At 46.2% G+C, this 23,853-nt stretch overlaps 1 protein-coding gene across 2 annotated transcripts; it reads right to left on the bottom strand.

Annotated features, from left to right (window-relative positions):
• Window positions 1-7,280: 7,280 nt before the first annotated feature.
• CILP (cartilage intermediate layer protein) lies at window positions 7,281-23,811 on the bottom strand. 2 transcript variants are annotated; one of them, XM_032947854.2, is made up of 8 exons: window positions 23,695-23,811; window positions 20,402-20,565; window positions 18,546-18,815; window positions 17,612-17,836; window positions 16,755-17,090; window positions 15,648-15,756; window positions 13,977-14,131; window positions 7,281-11,603 (listed from the first exon to the last, which is right to left on the bottom strand). In XM_032947854.2, the coding sequence occupies exons 2-8, from the start codon at window positions 20,463-20,465 to the stop codon at window positions 9,220-9,222; spliced, it is 3,543 nt and encodes a 1,180-aa protein (XP_032803745.2). In that variant the 5' UTR covers window positions 20,466-20,565; window positions 23,695-23,811; the 3' UTR covers window positions 7,281-9,219. The 2 variants fall into 2 exon arrangements, with proteins under 2 accessions (XP_032803745.2, XP_032803735.2); XM_032947844.2 differs by having other exon boundaries at window positions 20,402-20,580; window positions 23,695-23,792.
• Window positions 23,812-23,853: the final 42 nt, after the last annotated feature.

The raw sequence follows: 23,853 nt of genomic DNA, 5'->3' as shown, positions 1-23,853 counted from the left end.
GCAATGTATCCTTCACGGACTGGCCTGCAATGTATCCCTCACGGACTGGCCTGCAATGTATCCCTCACGGACTGGCCTGCAATGTATCCCTCACGCCACTGCTGGCGGCCTCCACGAGTGGAGACTCTCGGTGAGCTTCCTCGAGCGGAGGGTAAGGGGAGTTACCCACACTTTACCCCACCACACACAACCTGCTGGTCGCTTGCGGTGTGCCCATTTATACAACTGTTTGATGGAGATGGGGAGGGCGGGGGAACGAACCGGGGGACCAAATGCCACTACTCATTACACCGCAGAAGCATCCCTCGTACGAATTCAACGGTAGTGGGCCTATTTAAATATATCAGATTGCTTCCTCAATCACGCTGCTCTAATTTATTTCCAAGTATGACCTAACCCAACGAGACTGCATGTTCGCATGTTCCCCTTACCTACGCACGGACCAAGTGCTTGTAAACCGGATCAAAAGGAAGCCCTCTCCGTTAGCAGCAAACGCTGTTGAGTTAGCTTACGAGCAATGCGAGGAATAAAAAAAAATAAACCTCTTGACGGAGTGGAGGGACAGCTCTAGCAGTCAGCCGTAGAAGAAATGAGAGCCGATTGCTTTTACAGCAATAAGCAAACCATCTCATGCAGTTCCGTACATTCCAGAGGATAATGCACAAAACAGAGATGGGAGACGCATCTGGTTCCAGTTAAGAGTAGCCTTGGGAAATGGTTGGGTCCCTGATTCAGAGCCAAATATACACAGAGCTATACTACGTATTTAATGTTATTCAGTAATCACAATGACCGCTCTACTCCTCTGCTTGTTCCTCAACCCAACGCTGCAATGTTTACAATTAAAGTCGTTAATGCTAAATCGTTGTGACTGCTTTAAATGTCAGCCGTTATAAATGTTACATTAAATAATTTCGCGTTCAAGAATATATTGTGAGGTCATTTTTAGGCGAACGTCATGTTTTAACTATTAAAATATATTTTCCAGTAGCACTGACGTACGTTTATCTTTAATACGTCACATATGTATTCATTTAGACAATTAATTTAATTCAGTAAATCATTAACATCTTATTCTTCGTTTGATTTAGCACATTTAAGAGGCCTTTATTAATCCACTGCTGGATGAAGGTTCCCCCCCCCAATCCTTGTCGGTCATATGGGTTGATTTACCATACTTCACCACGCTGGTCAGTTCGGGTTGAATGAGTGCACAGGACCGGTTGCTAATATCATTCGATCTCCACTGATTTTAGCCGTGGCCGGGAATTGAAGTCAGGCGGCTGTGTTTGCACCGCAGTCCACTGCTAGTCAATACGTCACCGCTCCACCCTAATTCGGTGCAATTACCTTATATAACGTCTCTGCGGAAAGCCCGCTGTTCTTTCCCTGGCAGTTCGTCCTCCTCCACCTTCCAAAGGGCACCCCTGGTGCTGCTGAATATAAATCATCAGGGATGGAGAAGGCACGCGAGTTCGCGGTGTACCAAATATGCAGGGGCCGGGCATTGTGCGGTCGCGTTCTGAACCCAGAGACCTGGATTGTATTCAGGGCCACGACTAAGATGAGTGGAGAGCAGTGATACCACCGGAACCGATTCTGTGCACGAATCAGCCCCCGAATGTCTCCCATCATGATCTCGTTATACTGTCCTTGAACACATTGCGACTTAAGGCACCACAAATGATGGGACATTACTTGATGGTTAATAAAGCACACCACACAAACAACTCAAATTCCAGTTTCGAGCACGGAATGTATGCAATAAACGAAGCAATTGGCGGGACCCCGGGGTCCCATCACTGCCCCGGGGTGGGAAAAACCGCGTAGCGACACGAGTCTTGCCTTACCGACAACAACAAAACTAGTGTTCAATCGATTGGCCTCGTCGAGAGCTACTCGGGGCACTAAGTTTCGTAAAAAGTTGAAAAATTACATAAACACGTTAAATTCACTGCCTGGGCGGGGGGCGCGTTGCTATCGAGATCACGAGTGGGCGGACTGAAGAAAAATAATAATTATTGACCTGATTTTTGCGGGACCCCGGGGTCCCGCCAAATGATTCAAATGTTTTTCAATTGTCTCCAAAAAAAACCTCATCTGAGTCTCAACACTCATTTTAAGGAGGGTCCTGGCCTGGGATAGTTGGGAATTATTTTTATATGCGTGGGAAGAGACTAGTGTCCAGAGAAAGTCAACGCATTATGAATAAGGTCACTCGATCTCTGCACAACATTGACAACCTATTTTCTGTACTGTGTCGTAAAGGTACCTCAGTGTCTTAAATGTCGTTGTCACACATATGCTCCTTCCTCCGATAGATCCACCAACCCTGCCTTCAAGTCTAATGGGTAATACAGACATGCACCACCACGCCAGTTGATATGCAATACAAAATACTAGATATAATAATAATAACGTACAGAACTTTGTCAACCCACTGTTGGATGAATATTGTTTTAACCATACTTCACGACTCTGGTCACTGCAGATAGGGAAGGCATGCACTATCACGATCATGAATATAACAATAATGTGCAGCTGATCTATCAACTGCTGGGTCAATGGCTCCTCACGGTACCGGGGGTTGTTATACCATACTTCACCAAATTTTCTTGCTGTGGTTTTCACACTTGATGATAATTGCTTGTGTTGCAGTCGAAACGTCGTGAGAATTTTATTGTTTTATATTTTATTATTTTATTGTTTTCCTTCTACCTGACTTTACCGAAAGAACCAAGAATAGTAAATGAATCATTAGGCGGGACCCTGGGGTCCCGCAAAAATCAGGTCAATAATTATTATTTTTCAGTCCGCCCACTCGTGATCCCGGTCAGCCGTCGATCCTCAGCTTCTTTGCCAAGGCGAGCCCCACTGCTACCCCCAGGCAGTGAATTTAACGTGTTTATATAATTTTTCAACTTTTTACGAAACTTAGTGCCCTGAGTAGCTCTCGACGAGGCCAATCGATTGACCACTAGTTGTGTTGTTGTCGGTAAGGCAACAAGAGTCGTGTCGCTACGCGGTTTTTCCCACCCCGGGGCAGTGATGGGACCCCGGGGTCCCGCCAATTGCTTCATATGCGCACGGACTGTAGTCTTATCACGCAATATTTTTTTTTACGAAGGCAATCTAGCGCTGCTGCGATTCCTGTTATGTTTGGCTGTTGAGGACGTTTATTATTGCGCATATATTCTTTATAACGGAGTACTCACATGCGACTTCATTTGCAATGCGTGTCCCAGTAATCAAACGAAGTAAAAACAACAAGGTAAGGAGCTCAAATCAATTCCTGAAGGAGCTCCCAGCACATGGAGCGAAACGTCGGACATTGTGCCAGCAACATACGGTACAATCCAGAAACAGATTTGAAAGCTGGACAGCACAATTGCACACCTAGGCACTAGTATGTCCAGTCTTCACACGATTGTTAAAATAAAAAAAACACTGTAATGTATTTATTACTCCTCTGAACAATACTACGCCATGCCTTGGTAAGATTAGATATATTGTCAATGTATCACAATTGTATAACGATAATCTACAAAGACTTGCTACATCTAATAGCCTGCGCAGTAGACACGCACCACTATCGTGGGATCTGGATGAAAGCCAAATAAGTTCACGAACGCGGGTGTTCTGGCTTTGACTGCTCGTGAATTAATTTAGAATGAACGTGCGTTTCGAGAAGTTGGCTGCTCTAAATTTACACATTGTAAGCCACTATCACTTGTGGCCAGGTCGCTTCAGAAACAGAGCTCAAAAGCTCAGTGGGCCTTAATGGTAAAAAAGTAATCATTGTTTTTTACTTTAAATTGTGGTAATTAGCTTGATGCCAACAAATTAAACCAATTATGTTTATTAATGGAAACGTTGGGATGCTGATATTATTTTTTTTGTCAACTGAGAGGCCCCAATCGAATGTAAAGGGAGCCCTGCAACATGCATCCCTGATTGGCTTTGATCGTGGGCTTGCAAGTTCGATAATTAATCCAACGCCAGGAATTCGACAGCGTAATGGGATGAAGATGTCTGAATGCTCCGCAATGCACTTGTATTGCACTGTAACGGCTGACCCTGAGCACGTGTCTCCCGTCAGCATCTTGACACTCTGGGCTCCGATGCACTCACCACTGCCTCGATTCAGCAGTAGATTGACCATGGCTGCTGCAGACGATGATCGATTCATAGATACCCCACTGATAAATGTGGAGGAATTGTAGAAGAAATAACCTATTATTCAAAAGCCTCGACACAAATGGTTAAGTGATGAAACGGCGACGGGGCCAGGAATTGAATTAGCAAAATTAATAGTTTCTAATAATTCTAAGCTCGATTGCATCAACTACACACCATGCGATTTCAAATGGCACTGGCATGCATTGAAATTGATGACGCCTTCTGCTGGGATGAGTTCTCTGGCAAACATTTGGTGGATTCAGATTGGCCATTTAATAAACTCGAATTTCGGCGGTCTGTGCGCCTCGCCCGTCGTCCCCACTAATGTCCTCTTACCCCCTCCCTCCCCCAATGTGTGCAGCTACTCCTGACTCTATTGTACATAGGATGTGTAGGCATATATAGTCAGTAGATAGTAGATACTACTGACTCTAATCATTCTATTGTATATAGGATGTGTAGGCATATTTGCCTACAATATACATTTATTTGGGGGGATCGACAATTTTAGTAAACCTGTTGGATCAACTTTTTACCTCCACATCTGGGGGGTGGGGGGATTACTTTCTATAACTTTTTGATACAGGTCTTCTGAAAGGTTCTCATATAATTTAGCTGACGGACAAACGGAACGCCGGGCTTTTATAATAGACAGATGGACTTAATAAAAACGTTTCTTTCGTACGCAGAGTGCGCGTCGATTAACATCAGTGGCAAGTGACATCAAAACCAATCCTGGCACTCACCCACCCTTCACCAAACCTGCAATGAGCAGCGCTGTGATGTATGATAAATATGATGTATGATAAATACATCACATTACTGACATGGCCTGGAGAAGAAGAAGCCTTCATTCACTCGTGAATTGACAGTAGCTTGGGTTAAACAAAAAAAATATTTTACAAAATGTATCCTGTACATTCATGGATACGAATGCGACTTTATATGTCAAAAGACGAACGGTCTGGAATTGTGTTCAAATGAAAAATGGAATTGATGCAGTCTGAATGTGTGCAAATGGTATAGATTATCTGACAGAAGGCTTAGCTGTGAACGTAGAGGCGACTTGAGAGATCGCAACCGCTAGCCTAACACATGTGCCCTCTAACATGTGGCAGTTATTATCAACGCAGCAATCGCTGTGTGCCAGGGAAGGACATACGTCCACTGGCAGTAATTATATTTTTTCATAGTCGGAGACGCACAAGCTTAGTTCTCGGCTCACGTAGGCATGTAAGTGGACGTACACGTTCTAACATGCACAGCCCATTGTCAATCCACTGCTGGATGAGGGCCTCCCCACACCATCATGCTGATAGTGGGTGTTATTTGTAAAAATAGTACTTCACGTTGCTTAGTGAGGGTTGGTGATGATAGTCAGCATGTATGTGGAAGTATGAACGTTGAACTTCTTTCACACCGTACGTAGCAAACCGTGCTAATCGGAGGTGCGGTGGGAGGGCCAACATACTAAACACAAAAAGCAGTTCTAAAGAAATTGTGTTTCAATCTAGGTTTAAAGGTGCATAGCTCCAGTGGCTTCCTAATAACGGAAGCATTAAATGACAAAACAACAATTCCCCCTCGCCCCCCAGCCTGTAAGGGCTGTCACTGATGAGACAGGGAGCATCCCACGTGATTTGGTCTCGGTCACAAGTTTAAAATCTCTGCTACAGTCAAAACTGCAAATACATCGAAACAATTGTCACAATTTAACTTTTAAAAAAACCTAATTAAATTGTTAACTTGTAAATACGGGCATAGATTCTGTCCATTTAGTTATGTAATTTTTAAATACACAACTTTCACATGCCTGATATCACTAGTTGCTCATTGTTATACATTATCGACGGTTAGGGACAAGCTACTCATGTCTGAATGAGAATTAATCTTCTTAATGTGTACTAGGATTAACCAACACTCCATCTGTGACATCATAACCTGCTCGGCACTCGATAACACAACAGCGTTCTTAAACTCATAGCTTACGCTATTTTAAGTGACAGTTAAATGTGTACTGACATCACAGCGTGCTCTGTAACGACACCGCATGCTGTTCTTTGTGACATCACAGATTGCTCGGTGCTCTATGCCATGACGGCTTTCTCTGTGCTCTGTAACATGACAGCATTGTGCACTGATATCGCACCTTGAACTCTTGCTCTGTGACATCACGGCATACCCTTAGAGTGACATGTCCCGCCTAAGCCCACTTGTTCTAACAGTGAAACTTATGTCTAATCCATGTGTTCCTCCTCCTGCTCTTCAGTGCAATGCCAAGCATGCGACTCTTTATTGCTCTTCACGCACGTTTCACCCTTTGTTCCATTTTCTTTTGCCAATGTCCACATTGATGATTGATACATTTATACCGCATTATCATGAAGCGTGCGTTCACCATTTTCCATTATATTTTCGATACCGCAAAACGCGTCACGATGACGTGTGCATTGAACATTTGCCATGCATGTTGTATGTACGTTGAACTTCTTTCATGCCGTACGTAGCCGACCCCGCGCGACTAATCGTAGGCGCACAAAGTGACAAACGATGGTGACGTGGCCAAGCGGTTTCGCGTCTGTCGCTTGTTGCAGAGGTTCGCGATCCTGGTGCATGAATCACAAATACTCGCCGTCTACTTCTCAGTGGCGTTATTTTAAAACGAGTAGGCCGTGTGTGCCAGTGTCATGGTGCACAGTTGATACATTGCTCGCAAATGAACTTAATTTGGAAAGCAACGTAACAACATGGCCCCCGACTGACACATGCAGGCGAGCGCTGTGTTCGTCTTGAGCCACACAGGGACAGCTGCCAGCAGGGGGTCTCACGTCGCAGGGTGCCTGGGGATGTACTGCATGGGTTATTAAGTGGTGGTGGTGATGGTTATGATGAAGGGTACGTATTGTTACATGGCTTTTTTTCAACTATGAACCTCACACGCCTATACAAATATAAAGGCATGCTTTCTAACGTAGCTCATTCAACAGTTACTTGTATTACCTCTAGTACAATTCATTGCAATAGTACAATTCATTGCATTCATTGCAGGTCAATAAAACATTGTAAAGGGACAGACAAGGCCTACGGGTTAAACCGACAGATTCCAATATACAGCATTACTTTATTAATGATCAAAAAGGTAGAGGCTATACATTGTAAAAGTTGCATTATTTATACAAAAAATACAACCGTTGATACTGGTAAACGTATGTCAGCTTTAAAGCCACGTTATGGCACTCTTTAACATACACAGTAAATATATATGGAACAAATATCAAAGTCTGAGATGTTAGTGAAGAGATTGTTGATACTACATTATATATGAAGATAAATAAACAGTTACGTGATAGACAAACATTTTAAACGCACAATGGAAAATGTTGTGATAGTCATATGCTATGTACTATATACCAAAACAAATCATGCTACAATAAATTAATAAAACATGCCAAATAGTGTCCAGCAGTAGGTCATTTTCATTATGGTTTCAGTTTTAAATTACAAATCTTGACGGCAAATTCTGTCTCGTGAAGAGACAGGGGAACGCATTTTACTAACCCTGGTTAAACAATTGATTTGGCGATGTCAGCAACATTGTGTGTTTTTTTTTAAGTTAACAATGTGCATATGCCACAGTCACCTAACGTAATCCATGAGGTTGCTATTACTTCAATTAAAAAAAAAGCTCATGCCTCGCTTGGTTCCGTCAAGCAGTCTAGGTAATTTATTCTGTCAATGTTTGTTTTAAAGGTAAGGTATGTAACGAGTACACGTTCGTATATTTCAGGCAAAGTTCAAGATACATTAAACATTTTTTATTTATTTTACCAGGTAAGGCCCCCTGAGCTATACAGCTCTTTTTCAGAAGCGACTTGGCCACAAATGGTAGCCAAGTAATCTAAAACGCACGTTGATTCTCAAATGTGGATGGAAAAATCAGAGCACCCAAAGAAAAAAATCCACACGACCGTGGGGAGAACATACAAACTCCAAATATACAGGCATCAGGGTCGGGAATACGAACCCACGCCCTCCTGCATACCAGGCGAGGGAATCAACGTCTCACCACCGTGGCGCCCCCTATATAACTATGCGTCACATCTCTATGATTAACTGCAGTCAGTTTACAACAACCCCGAGCTCGTATCGACATTTTCAAACTCAAAATGTAATTATTAGCACCACACTAGTCTTTAAGTAATTCATAGTTTTTGAGCACCTTTATTGAAGTCTTATTTTAGACAATGAAGTCATCTGTTGAATACTGCAACAATATCCACATTTGTGGGTATTGGACGTGTGTGCACATGTGTAATTAGCAAAAATTCAAAGCTTTTGGTGATGCCAGCTGACCCAGCTATTAAATTCTCATTGTTGATTCGTGATCAAAACATTGACTTGAAAAATATCCCAGGCTATTGTGATATTAAACATATCACTGTATTTACAACAATCTCTGCTATTGTTCCACTGCATGCATGTTAGGGATGTTGGTAATGTCATAATAGATCTACTTGTAATGTATATTCTTGGTTCCTTCGGTAAAGTCACGTAGAAGGGAAACAATATTATTTGTATTATTTTGTTTCCCTTCTACGTGACTTTACCGAAAGAACCAAGAATATGAATCCCTGCAGTCACGAAAGCTTTAAATCAAAATCTACTTGAAACGATTGTTAAAATTATTATGAGCAGAGGTCATACGGAAAAAAATAATATTATGGGTAAAGGTCATATACATGAGAAAGTGATGTTTGGCAAAAGCAACCAATTACATTTTCAAGTGCAATAACTGCAATGAAATTGAATGGCAGTTGAATGGAATTTTTCCAGTTTTCATCAGCCACCGAAAACGATTAACTGCATTACATCATTTCACCGTGCACAACACATCTTCACGTGGACAAAAATACCACATATTTATCACAAAACAGAGACGATGCTGCTACTTCACGTGACGCAAGCACACGTCCCACTATTTTTTTTTTGTCCACGTAAATATTTTGTCGGTGGTTGGCCGCTCGGTTGATGTCCGCGCTCTCATTGGCTCGCCCTCGCCGTGCCACCGCTCTGCATTTCGCGGACTCTGGTGAAGGCCCTGCCTCCGCGAACCGTCGCTCCCCTCCGCCGCAGCCCTCCGTTGCGGGTCCTCCCTCCGGACGCCACGCCGACCCGGGACGACTGCGTGCGCGTGACCACGGGCGGGGAATTGCGCACCCTCTCGAAGAGGCTCTCGCGCCCAACCGCCCGCTCGCGGCAGGCGAACATGAGGCCGATGCCCACGTCGCTCTTCATGACACGCGACGCCCCGTCGGACGTCCCGTCGAAGCAGCGGCCGAGCGCGATCTCCTTGGCCGTGCGAGGGTCCTGGTCCGTCACCGTGTAAATGCCGTAGTTGTGGCCCAGTGGGTCGAGCGGGGCGAACATGGTGAAAGCTTGGCTCGCATTGTTGGTGGCAAGGGGAGGGTGGTTGGCCAGGTATTCCTGCAGGATGGCGTTCACGCTCTGACGCTGGCAGTCTCCCTGCGGAACGACGGTCACCAGGGTGCGGTCGATGCGGCTCTCGTCGTAGAGCATGCCCCCGCACTTGAACTCAACACAGGCAGCCGACACGTTGGGGTAGGTCATGTCCTTGACGCTGCGCACGTCGCGCATGCCGTATAGTTGGCCCGTGGTGGCTGGGTGCGTGCCGCCAACGTTACTCGAGCGAATCATCACCTCCTTGGGCCCATTGATCTTCACCTTGACGTAGCAGGCACGGAACTCCTGTGGCTTGGGCCACCAAGACAAATAGTTGGCCGTCCAGGACATGAGGTCATTTTCATTAAAGGGTATCTTGTTGAACTCGTACCTGTCACCCTCCACTCTGTAGAAGCGGAAATGGTTGGCCGAGTACGGTGCCTGCTCACACTCCTTGAGATTAACAAAAGCATAAATGGGGCCATTCGTCTCGTCTGGGAGGTTGGGATCAGGCTTGGCGAGGTTGATTTTAAAAGCTGTCTTCTTTACGGCCGAATCTTCGTGGTCCGTCCGCTGGTACTGCAGCTTGTCGAGGAAGGGGCGCGTCACGCCCACCAGGTTGGGGTTGAGTTTGGGTGATGATGGAGCGGCCTCTAGCTCCTCGGCACCCAGACTCGCTGTCACGTAGGCTGTGTAGGCATCTGGCTGGAGGCTGTCGCAGAAGGCAGGTAGGCAGGCTCCGTTGGGACCAGTCACCACGCTGTCAAAGCGGCCCCATGCCCGCGGATTGCTGGCAAAGCCGGCCTTGGGCTCCATGTTTATGAGCGAAACCACAACTCCTTGAACTTGTTCGCTCTGCATGAAGCTTTCACTTCGATACGTGCGCACTTTGACGTAGCAGCGCCGCTCCTCGGGAACGTCTAGGTTAAACATTCGCCGTTCACGGATCTCAACATTTCCAATCAAAAATGTACGCTCTTCCCTCTTACTACGGCGACTCTCCGAGTACTTGAAATCAGCCTCTTCCTCCCAAAGCCCCGTCTCAGTGTTCAATGACCAGAGCTTCATTTTGTTGTGATGCTCCGGCATTTTTATTTGGTTGGAGTCGATGTAAATCTTCACTTTGCCCGAGTTGAGTGTTTCCTGCAGTTGCTCGTCTTTGAAGTCCACCGAAAACATTCCATACGTCCTAAGGGGGAAAATGTCACCTTCCGTGTCAATGTAGTTCAGGTCGCTCGGTGCAGCAGCTGACGTTGCTATCACGCGTGGATCTAAAAATGTAACACTGGCTTTGACGAAGCCGCTGTACACCTCTCCGTTAGCCAGGTAGAAGGAGTTCGGCGGGATTTCCATCTCGGCGATGGGATCTTGGCCCTCTGCCTCCCCAAGAGGGACTATATTAGCGACGGCTGGGTTCAGCGTGACGTGCGGCTTTTTCCGCAGCATCTTGACCTCAATGAAAACGGTGCCTCCCTTTTTGTTGAAGGGCAACACTTTAGTCGAGTCCACCAGCTTCTGCGAAGGGTCGACGAACGTCACGACCAGCCTCTCGGTCTCCTCGGGCACCGGGAAGCTGAAGGTGCCTTTGTACCCCGTGAACCCGACGCGGTTCTTGCCGATGTAGATCTGCCCGAAGCGCAGGGGCTCGTTGTTGTCGGCCGCCACCGCTCGCCCGCGCACCAACACCTTGGGCCTGACGCACTTCCCGCAGCCGCACTCGGTGACCGCCATGGTGGTGAGCTTGTAGCCCTGGCAGGCTATGTCGCGCTCCTCCGTGCGCGCCACGCCGCAGCAGTGCTTGATGGGGTCGCCGCACTCGCCAAAATCGGCGGCTCCGGCGCAAGGCTTGCTGGGGCAGGCGCCGACGTCCATGTAGAGGGAGTTTGAGTCGTTCTGGAAGCAGTCGTGTGGCAGACGGATGAGATTCGCCGTGGGCGTGGGGTTACAGGCCGGGTCCTTCGCAGCTGCATCAGGAGCGGCACACGTCCACACAAACGCACGGCAAAGATGTCACGGGGCACTGAACGCAGGCGCGGTATTTTAACGAGCTGGAAATGAGCCCCTGTAGTCACATTACATTACCAGTCACGGATTGACCATTATAATACACATTATAGAGATAAATAAATCATGCAAAACAGCACTTCTTAATTTTTAATAGGATCTTGCTAGGAAATATTTATTCTGTAATAGAATATAATTCAACAATGATGTATCGTGCTTTTTTAATCCACCGCTGAAGGATGGTCGCCTCCCCGCGCTCTGTGCGTCACAAGGGGGTTACATGACCATACTTCACCATGCCAGTCAGTGTGGGTTGGTGGAGGCAGAGAACATAATCATGGGGGTATAGAAGGATGGTAAAACAATATATTTTTCTGCACTGTCCTCTGCTGTTCATAATGTAGCCCCCCACAGAAGCCTATAACACCTGTTGTGCTCTGTGCATATATGCCTCTGTATATGTATGTATGGATATATACTTTATTAAACATTTATTCATGCTGTGCACATTGTGTTGTTCTGAATTGTTTTTTTTTTGCCCCTATTTTACTGTGTATTTTGTACCGACCCCAGGGTTTTCTTGTATAAGAGACGTATTGTTTCAGTGGAAGTGCAACTGGTAAAATTAAATAAAGGCAGCTACTATGGCCGGTATATGTGTACATCTGCTTAATATAGGGTACTTCAGAAAAATGTGAACACTCCCGAGAATTTGCAACAACACCCCAAGAAATGTGCCTCCAGGCTCTGGACACCACCTGGAGAAGATTCCAGGCACGTGTTGACAATGATGGCGAACAAGTGGGGACTCTTTGACTTTTTGAAGCGTTTAACATTACATTTGTTATCATGTTACAGCGTATTAGTATCCATTCTTTTTCCATTAAAAACGATAGTTCCATGTAAGTGTTAACATTTTCTAAAGCATCCTATATTTACATCACTCCTACAATATACAACCCTGCCATCACTGTAATCGGCGAAGGTGCAGCCCTACAAATGCTTGCACACACCACTGCTGGCAGAAGGGCCTCCATCCAAGCGAGCTCTAAGGGAGCTCCTTTATAGAGTATTTGGCCTACTCTTCCACGCTGGACAGACGTCTTGGAAGAGGTGGGAGTACCAACACTTTACGCTATCACATGCGACCCGCCGCTCGTCTAATGGAGGTGTTCCCGTTTACACAGAGGGATGGGCAGAGGCGTGGGCATGGCAGGGGTATTGAGCGCTGCAGTGGCGGAATGTTAACTCCCTCGCTTCGTATGCAGGAGGTCGTGGATTTGATCCTTACGCGGACGCCTGTATATTTGGAGTTTGCATGTCTCTCTTCCCGTGGTTGTGTGGATTTTCCTCCGGAGCCTCCGGTTTTTCCCTCCACATTTAGAAACATGTGTTTAGAGTATTTGGCTGCTACAAATATCCACACGATAAGCCACTTCGTTGAGCTCTCACTTGTGGCCAGGTCGCTTCAGAAAAACAGCTCTATAGCTCAGTGGGCCTACCCTGGTATAAATTAAAAAAATGTAGTTTAGTAAAAGAAACCTGCACTATTGTTTTAAATGCCGCACCAAAAGATCAAACCGTCGACCTGTGGATTGAAAGTCCAGTGAGGTAATCATTACATCACGGCAGCATTCACTCGTTAAAGTACACCTTGTTATTCATGGCAATATACACACTCTTTTTGTACTATTGTATTGCAACAAATGATCTGTTAATGTGTTTTGTCTTCTACATCGAGTAGCACAGCGTGGTAATGTAATTGCCCTCAAGAGTATATTTTCTGGGAACTCAATGTTGTTTTCCACAGCCGAGAACAATTAATACAATCTCTGAGGGTGGAGGAAAACAGATTGTGGCCTCTTAAAAAAACAAAACAAACGAAAAATAACTGCTGTCAAAAGCCACAGCAGCACATTGGCAGACAACGTGAGGGCTCTTTTGTGGGGGCTTGAAAGCTTAGATTAATTAGCCGGGATGATTAAAGGGAACGAATGTTGCATGGTTGGGTGTGCATGCGCTGGCACCAGAATGAATATTCTTAGTCGTGGTTCGGCTCTGGCTTGGCCTCCAACACTCCGTGCTCAGCTCAAGGCATGAGCCGCTCACTTTCTTCCAAAGACGCCACGACAGGCTCAGCCGTGGCCTGGCTCAGGCTCGGCTTGTGACAATCCTGAGCCTGGGTGGTACCCGTGCTCAGAGCCGGCTCAAGTTAAGCGTGACTTTGAGCTGGCTCGCTCGAAGCAAGCCGAACCTGAGCACGAGCCACGACTAAGAATAAGAAGGCCTAAGGTGCAAGGAGGACACTGCGTGGGTTCTCCGTGGAAACTTACGCAGCAACGAGAGCTTGGCTGGGAAGGATTTCACAGCGCCAACCTCGCTCACAGCCTTGCAGTGGTAATCGCCAGCTTGGTGGAGCCGAAGATTAGAAAGCACCAGGCTGCTATCTTGTTTGTGTCCTCCCTGCAGCATGGAGCCATTGTGGTACCTGTGGACATTAGAACACCAGCCAGCACACGCATAGTTGTACACATGCATCGCAGCATGATGCAAGCCGTTATTCTGTTTGGAGAGAGTTTTAAACGACAGCAGGATCTTAGTCATCTTCACAAAGATAATTTGAGATACTCTAACGGGGTTTACCGTGATGCTACAAACGGCGCCGTGGGTTTTTAGATGCAGGCGATAAGTGTAGGTGGTCAATTAACTATGTAATATGCAGCCCATGTATTATGACAATAATAACGACAACATGTTTCCCAAAAGCATGTTTTAGGCAAGAAAATTCTGGTCTGGTTTCAACTTTCTAAGTCTTACCGGAAGAGTGGCCTGTTAAACAAATCATGCTGGGTTGTCTGACGTTCGAGGAAAAAGCCCTCTGTGAACACTATAGGACCCAGTCAGCATATTACAGCAAAACAGTAAAAAAACATTCTGCACTGTCACGGTGTTCTAAACAGGTATACTCTCTGCAAGCAATATGCTACATCATAAAAATAGCGCAGATTTATTCAGTTTAACACGTAGGCTTTCGCGACCAATAACATCCATAATAGAAGTTTTTTGGGTTAGAGCGCGTAAATGCATGCCTACAAAGGGCAGCGTACCTCAATAGGAATTACCGTTGGTAGGGCTATTTTAAAAAAAACACAATAGACAGGAGTGACAAGTTCAAAGGGCTCGCATAATGCACATGCATCATGTACGTTGCCCCCCCCCCCCCCCACTTTGTGCAAGAGCGCAGAAGGGTGGTCAACACATCTACGGCTCTATATAAGGAACGAAACGGTTAGACTTCTCCACAAATCTGGCTGTCGCCTGATGAAGCTAGCTGTAATTACTGGCGAAACGTCGTACTCAGATTGTAAATGTTGTGGCTTGGCTCTCCAACACACCGGTGTTGCTGTACTAGTGACGAATTGGCCACGTTCTGTTAACTAGTTGGCTGTGTCGGGTGGTGACGGTTTTTAACACATTTATATATTTACGCGATCTAACCCCAAAAAAACCTATATTATGGAGATATATTCAGTAATGAAGATAAAGTGTAAAACTACAAAGTGTCTTTAATGATATCATCCATTTTGCTATCTGAAGGCTTTCACGGCCAATGCCATGATAATTATGAATCACTAATTAATAATTCAAACGTTGGGATTAGACAGCAGTTAGAAGTGCACAGCTAAAGTATCTCACTATGCGCTTAAGCTTTTTAAACCAAAAAAGCTTAAAGTGATCTTTGACAGCATGTAATTCATAACAATCACAGTCAGGATGTTGTAGAATAGCCAGGGAGCCTCTCAAATCTCAATAGGATAAACATCGCCGCCGCTATGTCTGACATGCGGAGGTTTAAAGGGTTTAAAAAAACCCGCGCGGAAATAAAACCTACGCGTTACCGAGTGCGTGTGTTTTGCCGTTGCATTGCCCAAACATACGCTGAAGATGATATACACCGCTTGATAAAGGATCCCTTTGTGAAGAGACCGCGTTATAGTACCCACCAGATGTATTTGGTGGGCAGGGGGTGTCCTGTGGCTTTGCAGCAAAAGGTGACACTCTGGCTCTCAAACCGAGCTCGGCTCTCCGGGTGCTTGACAATTTGTGGCTTTTCTGCACACATATAAAATAGATGCGGTCAGTGTACGTTTATACAACTTTGGCCATCGAAGGTGCAAAAGCAATTCATTTATGAATCGCATAAACCAACTTACATTGGAAGGATGTTGCCTCCTGAACCATTCTAAGGTAGTGGCGTTTTTTTCCGTCCCAAGCCACATGTTCATCTTTATTAGTGGCCTATTTATGTTTATTATAAATAAATTATGCAAAATGTCCGCATTTTTATTCAAACATCGAAAGGTAATTATTTGCTTTAATTGAATATAATGTAATGATGATAATTTACAGCTCCTTATCAATCCACACCTGGATGACGACCTCCCCACATCAAGTTGGTGGGTTGTTTGACCATACGTCACCATGTTGGTCAGCACTTGTTCATCAAGGTGGGGACTGGAACCTATTCAGATATCACTCCCCACTGACGTGGCCAGGAATCAAAATCAGGTCCCCAGGTATTTGGAGCAGCTCAGGAACCACTGGACAAATGCCACCCCTGCATTAATAGAACTGCTATCAAATGTACAATAACACGGAGATGTTACATTTTTCAAGCGACCAGCCAGATTTTATGTTAAATGTGGGAAAACGTGAAATTGGGGAACTACTGTAATTGCGTCAATGTGGATTTTTTGTGTGACTTTATTTTCTTTTATATATTAGATGTGGGAGAACTCACAAAAGTGGTTCGTAACAATGGGGGTGACATTGCATCGCAAAACAATGCCATCTCTTTAGTTCCAGTGCCAAAAAAGCCAATCAACGTTTGAAATTATACGTAACAAAAATCGTTATTGACCAAAAAACGGCCAATTCTGAATTGCACCCCGACAATAAGCCCTGTGAATAAGGCCCCATACGGCCCGTAACGCGAGGCAGCTTGTTCATCGGTGGGAGTGTACCGTGTGTCGGAAACGTGAACAAAGGAGGTTAAAAAAACATGGCAGCGGCCAGAATAACGCGGCTTTCTCGCATCCGTGTGAACCCACCGGCCAGCTGCAGGGTGGCACGCAGGATGCCTTTGCCGCGAACCTTGGGCTGCACCCGAAAGACCGCTGGGGCGAAGCGGTCGCGGTGCACGCCCAGCTCCGTGTGGTTGCTGGCGCACACGCCGTGCATCTCGAACACGCCGTTGTGGTCGGTGCGGGCGAGCGCGCGCTCGGGCACGAGCTGCTGCACCGCGGAGGGCGGCGTGAGACGCATGGTAGCGCCGGCGAGCGGTGCCCCGCCGTCCTCTGCCACCCGCCCGTAGATGGTGTGGCCCTCGCAGAGGCACACGCGGCAAGACGTGTCCGGCCGCCCCTCCGGACACTGCAGCGCGCAGGCTGAATAAGGGGTCGCACATACGTACGGAGACAAAGATCCCCCGGTGCAGCCTTGACAGACTTCTGGGTCAAGTGCTGTTGGCGAGTAGCACCGATGAAGGCCGGCGTGGCACACGAGGATGTGGGTGGTCAGCACCACGCCCGGCCGCCCTTTGTCTCCTCAGTGGTGATGTTTACACATCGCACCAGGTACCCATTTGAGGCTGAGTCGACCTCGGAAAGGCTCAGGACAGGTTCAGATAATCGTCACCTGGTGTTGGCGGTGTGCGGGAATCAAACTTGGCTCGCGGGGTTCATAACGCATCACGCTAACCGCTACACTACCGCAAAAACACACACGCATTTTAGCATAGCACTGCGAAGATCATCTGATGTGTTTTGGGTTGTACTGCGCTGTAGTCTTCAATCCATGACTTAGTCTAGTAAGGTTGTTTCACTCAATTTCTTAATAACAGTGTGCTTGTAGGAAAACGCAAGGAGCTGTTTAATATATATAGAAATATATACACACACACACACACCTTTAACGGGAGGTCCCTTGCCACGTTTGACCGCTGGCCGAGTTCGCAATAGGATACAGGTTCGAGGAGGCGGGAAGCAGCTTCGTTCCTCGACGTTCGCGCCAGGGCACGACGCGTCTGGCGTGCTCGGCATGCACTCCCGCTGCCGGGTCTGCACCCCGTCCGGCCCACAGCTGGCAGAGCAGCTGCTCCAGCCCGACCACTTGGTCCATCTGCTCACCGACTCTGCCAATGACCGTCCGATAATTAATTTTATTTCATGATACTGAAGCTGGCCCTTCACATCAAAGACCACGAGGCAAAATTACATGACAGAAAAGATGAATACGTTTGCAGCGGAGTCTGAACGAAGGGGTCTCATTTCCTTTTGAATGTTATTTGTGAAATACAATGTCCAAATATATCTATAAAACGCACAGATGTAAATATGCATTTATAAATACATATACATAGGTGTGAATGCACACAAATACCCCTTTGCAAAAAAAAACGTGGGCCCCATTCATGCAGAGTTTGTTTTCACACTTTTTCATAATTCTGACATCCTGAATCTCAAACAATATTTTTGTACCGCGTGTTGTTCGGTATAAAAATAATACTGTCACAATAATTACTTACTTACCCAGGTAAGCTACACCTGAATCCAAGGACTCTTATTTACGAGCCCCGCATTGGGTTCATATGAATGTCCTTTCAGCTATTTGGCGAGTGCTTATGCGTGGTATTATCTCTGGGGTTGACCTCCACACGCTAAAAGCTCCTTCACCTGCTCACGCGGTAACAACCCGATAACATCGCAGAGCTGTACGGCAGCACGACCACAAAAACCAACGCAGGGTCATAAAGCACCCCCGCAATGCGGCATCTAAGCGTCAGCCACGGGGGACTCGGTTTTACTTCGAACCCCCAACAGGACACGCGCTTGTACACTGACCGACTGGACAGAGGAAGCGCACGTGGTAGTTGGAGCACTCGCTGCCCGGCGTCTGCTCCTTGTTGATGCACCAGAAGCCCTGCTCGGGGCTGAAATGCACCACCTCGCCCGTGTGCTCGGCGGGCACCCAGGTGGTGGTGCGTGCCTCCACGTCCAGCGGGCGTGCGCACACGCGGCCCCGGTAGTAGTAGCGTATGGCCTCCAGGCGCTCGTAGTCCCCGTTCCCGCCGGGGTGGTCAATGTTGAACCACGCCGTCCATTCAGTCAGCTCTGACAAAAATTTGCGGGGGGGTTATGAAGACAGATACACCTTCAATCGTGAGAGCGGAACAATGGATGGGCCAAAACAATATTTGTGGCCATCCCCGTGCTGTGTTTTTTTCGATGTGATATATCTGCTTCGTCGTGCTTTTTGTCACGTATTTTTGTGAAAGTTGTAATGTTCATTGCACCGCACCAACATATTTTGTAACATTCCTTTGCATCCTTTGCAGGTGCTTCCAACGGTGTGTACCTTGCAAAAGGAAAGTTGAGAGTTCAAATCCCGATTGGAGGTTCACCCAACCCTTGATCCCTCCAGGATGGATAACATTTAAATTATTTTGTGGGGAAGTCAACAGTGATTGCCATCGGGAAATAATTACCCTGGCATAGGAATGTGGAATTTGTACCACTGGCTCAGGGATATAAATAGAAGAGTACCACCCCATGCTGAATTAATTTGGAAACCACTTTTTTACTTTCTATCCCAGGTGTTCTTTGCTAAAGAGAATAAGAGACAATTGTCTCAATGGGCACTCATCATCATCATCAGGCTAGAATCTATCCACTGCTAAATGAAGCCCCTCCTAAATCTTTCACCATCCCTTGCAGTCCTGCAATAAGTACAGGCACGTAACACCCCATGTTTAACTGGCGTCTCTGATTTGTAGGACTGAATATTTTTGCACAACGTTAAAATGGGTTTCAATGAAAGCATTATTTGGTATGTGTCAGTCACCACTTTCCCTACGGAACAATAGAATTTGATCAATTGTCAATGGTGTGTGTGTGTTTAAGGCACCGTTAAGGCGTGCTGGTAATGCACTTGTTGCCATAATCCGTGGCTACATCAGTGCCGGATTAAGCTAGTGCGGGGCCTGTAGCATATGTTATAAAGAGGCCCTAAATAAATAAATATACATTTTCATTTTCTATACAGCCAAATAATGCGAAAAATTGCTAAACTTAAACACCCAGTCGTTCATAAAAATTGAAGGCAGTATAGTACTAATAGAGCAAGTGCAGAATCACTGAAACGGAATTGATAGCTTGAAAGCATTTAGCGCGGGGCCCTTAAAAGTGTGGGGCCCATAGCATATTCTACTCTTGCTACTAGGATAATCCGGCACTGGGCGACATGCGCTAAAATATTGCATCCAAGGACTGTGCATGAAACTCAGGTCCCTAAAAAAATATTATGAAAATAGTTTGAGCCCTTTTGTCACTCCACTGCTGTATGAAGGCAATCTCAGACAGTGTCAGTCAGTGGGTTGTTAAACCTCGTCAACCACGCTGGTCTGCGCGGATTGGTGAGCTGTGGGGGTGTGTCCATGTAATCAAGGGTTAAGGTGCAGCCCCGCATTTTCTAGTTCATGCCACTGCTGGCAGAAGGGGCTCTAGAGGGCCCCTCTGGAGGATAATTTGGCCTGCTTTTCCACGCCGGCCAGACGTCTGGTCAGCGCGTCCAGGACCAATTCAGATATCCCACGCCGCTGATGTTAGCATTGGCCAGGTATCGAACTTACGTCACCGAGTTCACAGCGCGGTGCTGCTCCCCGCCCCCCAGGTGCATAAATCACCCTATAAATACCGACCTTGCGCGAAGCAGCACGTGAGGGACAGAGCCAGCACTAGAGCGAGCAGGCGCCCACCGCCCATGTCGCCAGGAGGCCGCAGGCACGGGGACACGAGGACAGCAGCAGCAGGGATCCTGACCCAGGCTAAATCCGGCAGGCGACAGGCGACGGGGATGTTGCACCTTTAAATCAAGGCGCTGTCAAAACATGCATCGAGGCACATCAGCAAGCCTGTGCATGACGACGACGGCGAGAAGCTGTGTATGTAATAGAAGGCATTGATGTGTAAATACATCTCTATTCTGTACCACCACGTAAAATAAATGTTTTGGTCTGTCGAAGCGGTACACCCGTTGGCCATAAGACCATGGCTGTCAACGGCTGGGATGCAAAGGTGGGCACTTTTAGCACTGGTTTGTGTCCACTATTGAACAACATTTTTGCTCAATTTGGCCGGTTTTCAATCAAATCCCTGGCAGAATTTTGGCCGATATTGTATCTTTGCGAGCTTTACCATCCGCAGGCTGCAGCTCTGACCGGGAAGGCATGCCTCAGCCAGCAAGGTTGGCAAGCCACAGTGAGTCTTTGTAGCGCTGTTTTTTTTGGGTCTACGATTGGCAACTCTGCCGTTACGTTGGTTGGTTGCCAATGTCTCAAATAGCGACAAAATTGTATACTAAAGTTACATGCATGTGAATCATCTCTGTGCGAGTTATCGTGACCCCCGTTACCATGATTGTCAGACAAACAGATTGACGGACAGAGCTAATGCGTGCGTGCATTCTGCTCTATTTGAAAAGTGTAAAAAAGGAAATTCTTGAGCCAGGATGTCATAATTTCACGTTGTTTATACACGTTTGTTTACCCCGTTGGTATTAATGATTCATTTTCATATATTGTGCATATAATAAACATAAATCATAATCAAGCATATATACATGATTCGAAACATTATTTCGCGATTGTAATACTTTGCATTGATCATCGAATAAACACATTGTTACCATGTTCTTCGTATTACAAGACACGCTTTTTTACACCGTAATTTAAAACAAAACTTGGGGGTAAGTATGATAATCTGGTGGTTGTGTGTATGTGTGACCAGATTTGTTGGCACAGTAGGGGGCACAGGTGGTGCATCGGCCAGTCATCTCAGTCAGTCAACCCATGGCACCTGGGTCTGCCCCGTGACCTCCTGCCAGCGGGAGTCCGACACTTCACGTGGCCTTAAAGTGCACCTAGCCTGGCACATGCGCCGTGGTGACGTCACCGCCACCTAGTGGCGAATGGCGGTTGTTGTGGTTGACCAGATTTGTAAAACATTGACACTGGGCACAAATTGGAAGTGCGACTTAATATCCAGATCATCTTATTATCTGCAGAATACGGGGTATACCTAATAAGTATTATATAGAAAAACATGTTTTTTTTTCCCCCCACAAAGATTGCAGTGACTTAAAATTGTCAAGGAAGCAGACACTACATAATCAGGCGTGTAGACTCGCTGCAAGTTAAGTTGCCCGCTCGTTCAGTAATGCGTTAAATCGCTGAACATTAATGTTATTTCCTACGCGGAGTTCAACAGCTGCATATCCTTATGTAACGATGTGAAAACAGTTCAAATGGGACAATTATATCTCGTCTCCCCAACTGACCCTGCCATGGACGTAGCTCAAGCGACCGGGCGTAATCCGAGTGATCTTTAATTGCGACTCGAGACCGGTGTTGTGATAGTGATGGAATTTCATTAAATCAATATCTTGCAACCGGAGATGAGGTTAATTTGGCTTTTTTTTGCTCCGCAAGAGCGAAACGGCGGTGCGCGACCCACGGCCGATTCTAAAGCCGAGCTTCGTTTTGCCGAACGGGTGACCTCAGCCGCTTGCTATGCGGACAGAAATGGCTCGCGGTCACAGGGACACCAGTACCACACACTCTGCTCTGACGCGGGCGCTCATTTTGGGAATGTCCCACAATAACGGTCTGTGCCGCTATATATATATCCGACTCTCTTACACGCAGCCACCAGTAACGAAAGATTGAAATGCTCGTTCTGCAGCCATTCCACCCACCCCCACCACCACCCCACCTCGATTCCCGATCGCGCCCTGCATTTCCGAGTCAGCGATAACTGAATTGTTCTGATGTCAGGCATTGCTCCTGTGCCGCATGCTATGGGCGGTTAGCATACGTTCCGTTTGCGTCGGTAAGAAATAGAATTAACGCAGCTTGGGTCGTTTGCGTCGATAGAAATAGAATGATCCAGGGTCCATCGAATTCAGTGCGTCATGGGTACTGACCTCAGGTCTTCTCCTGGTTTAAATAAAGGATGCAACTATCTTTACATTAGATAATTAATGTAGGTATTTATAATCAAGAACAAGTGTAAAAAAAGGAAAACCTTGTACAATGTAAGCGATATTAATGATGGTTCTGGAGAATAAATACTCGAGTACACACATTGTAATCAGGCAAACATATTAAGTCATAGTCTTTGGGTCTTTCGGTAAAGCCACGTAGATGGTGCAAAGAAAATAACAAAAAACTACGACGTTTCGATCACAACACAAGCGATCGTCATCAGGGGAAAAGAGCAACCATCCACGTGACTTTACCGAAAGACCCAAACAATATGAATTCCTGCAGTCACGACAGCTTTAAGTCATATTATTAAGTCCCCTATTCAAAATAAGTTACTGCTTCAGTTAACTTGTACGTAAAATAATGTTAATTGAAGATAACAGGTTTAAAATGTATCGGTAAACCTCAGTATTTCCCAAAGAAGGCCAATCAACTGAAACACCAAGATCTTCATTCCCCCTTTTTTTATATTAAACTGTGATTGTATTCAATGTTTATATTATGAGAACAGGGTTATCAACAGTGCATAATGCATCTGTGTGCAGATAATGTTTCGAGATATATGGTATGCAAGTTCTTATGTTAGTCGTCATCTGCAGCAGCCTTGACTCAGCCTCAGGGTAGCATAAAGAATATACGCAACATTACAATTTAAGTACAGCTTCTGGAACGGCTTGCTAAGTCTCAGACATTCATAGTATATTTCCACACGAACTAACTTCCAACTCTTTCAGAATAAATCATACTGAAACAGCAGCAATTATTAAAAGCATACAATAGCAAGAAAAAAAGGAAGCAATTTAAAAAGTAGAACCTTGGCAGATTGTTCACATTTCTTTACGACATGAAACGGGTCCATTTGCTTGCCGAATTGAAAATTCGGCGACGTGTTACTCAACGACTTCAAAACAAATCACACGACGCTCACGTCGATGTTAAGGTGCACTTACGCGGACGACTCTGGACGGAGGGCGGCCCTGCAACGACGACTCGCAGTCGCAGAGACTTCGTAAATCGGCGAGGTCCTCGTCCTTTTAAACACGCGCCTGGCGAATCCCCGGGGGGGGGGGGGGGGGGGGCTGTGTGGAATGGGGTGGAACGGAGGGGAG

Source organism: Petromyzon marinus, chromosome 1 (genome assembly GCF_048934315.1).
Source record: "Petromyzon marinus isolate PM22_M1 ecotype Great Lakes invasive population chromosome 1, UKy_Petmar_22M1.pri1.0, whole genome shotgun sequence".
Taxonomy (NCBI): Eukaryota; Metazoa; Chordata; class Hyperoartia; order Petromyzontiformes; family Petromyzontidae; genus Petromyzon; species Petromyzon marinus.
Note: the sequence above shows the minus strand (reverse complement) of the source record. Positions and strands in the feature narration are given on the sequence as shown.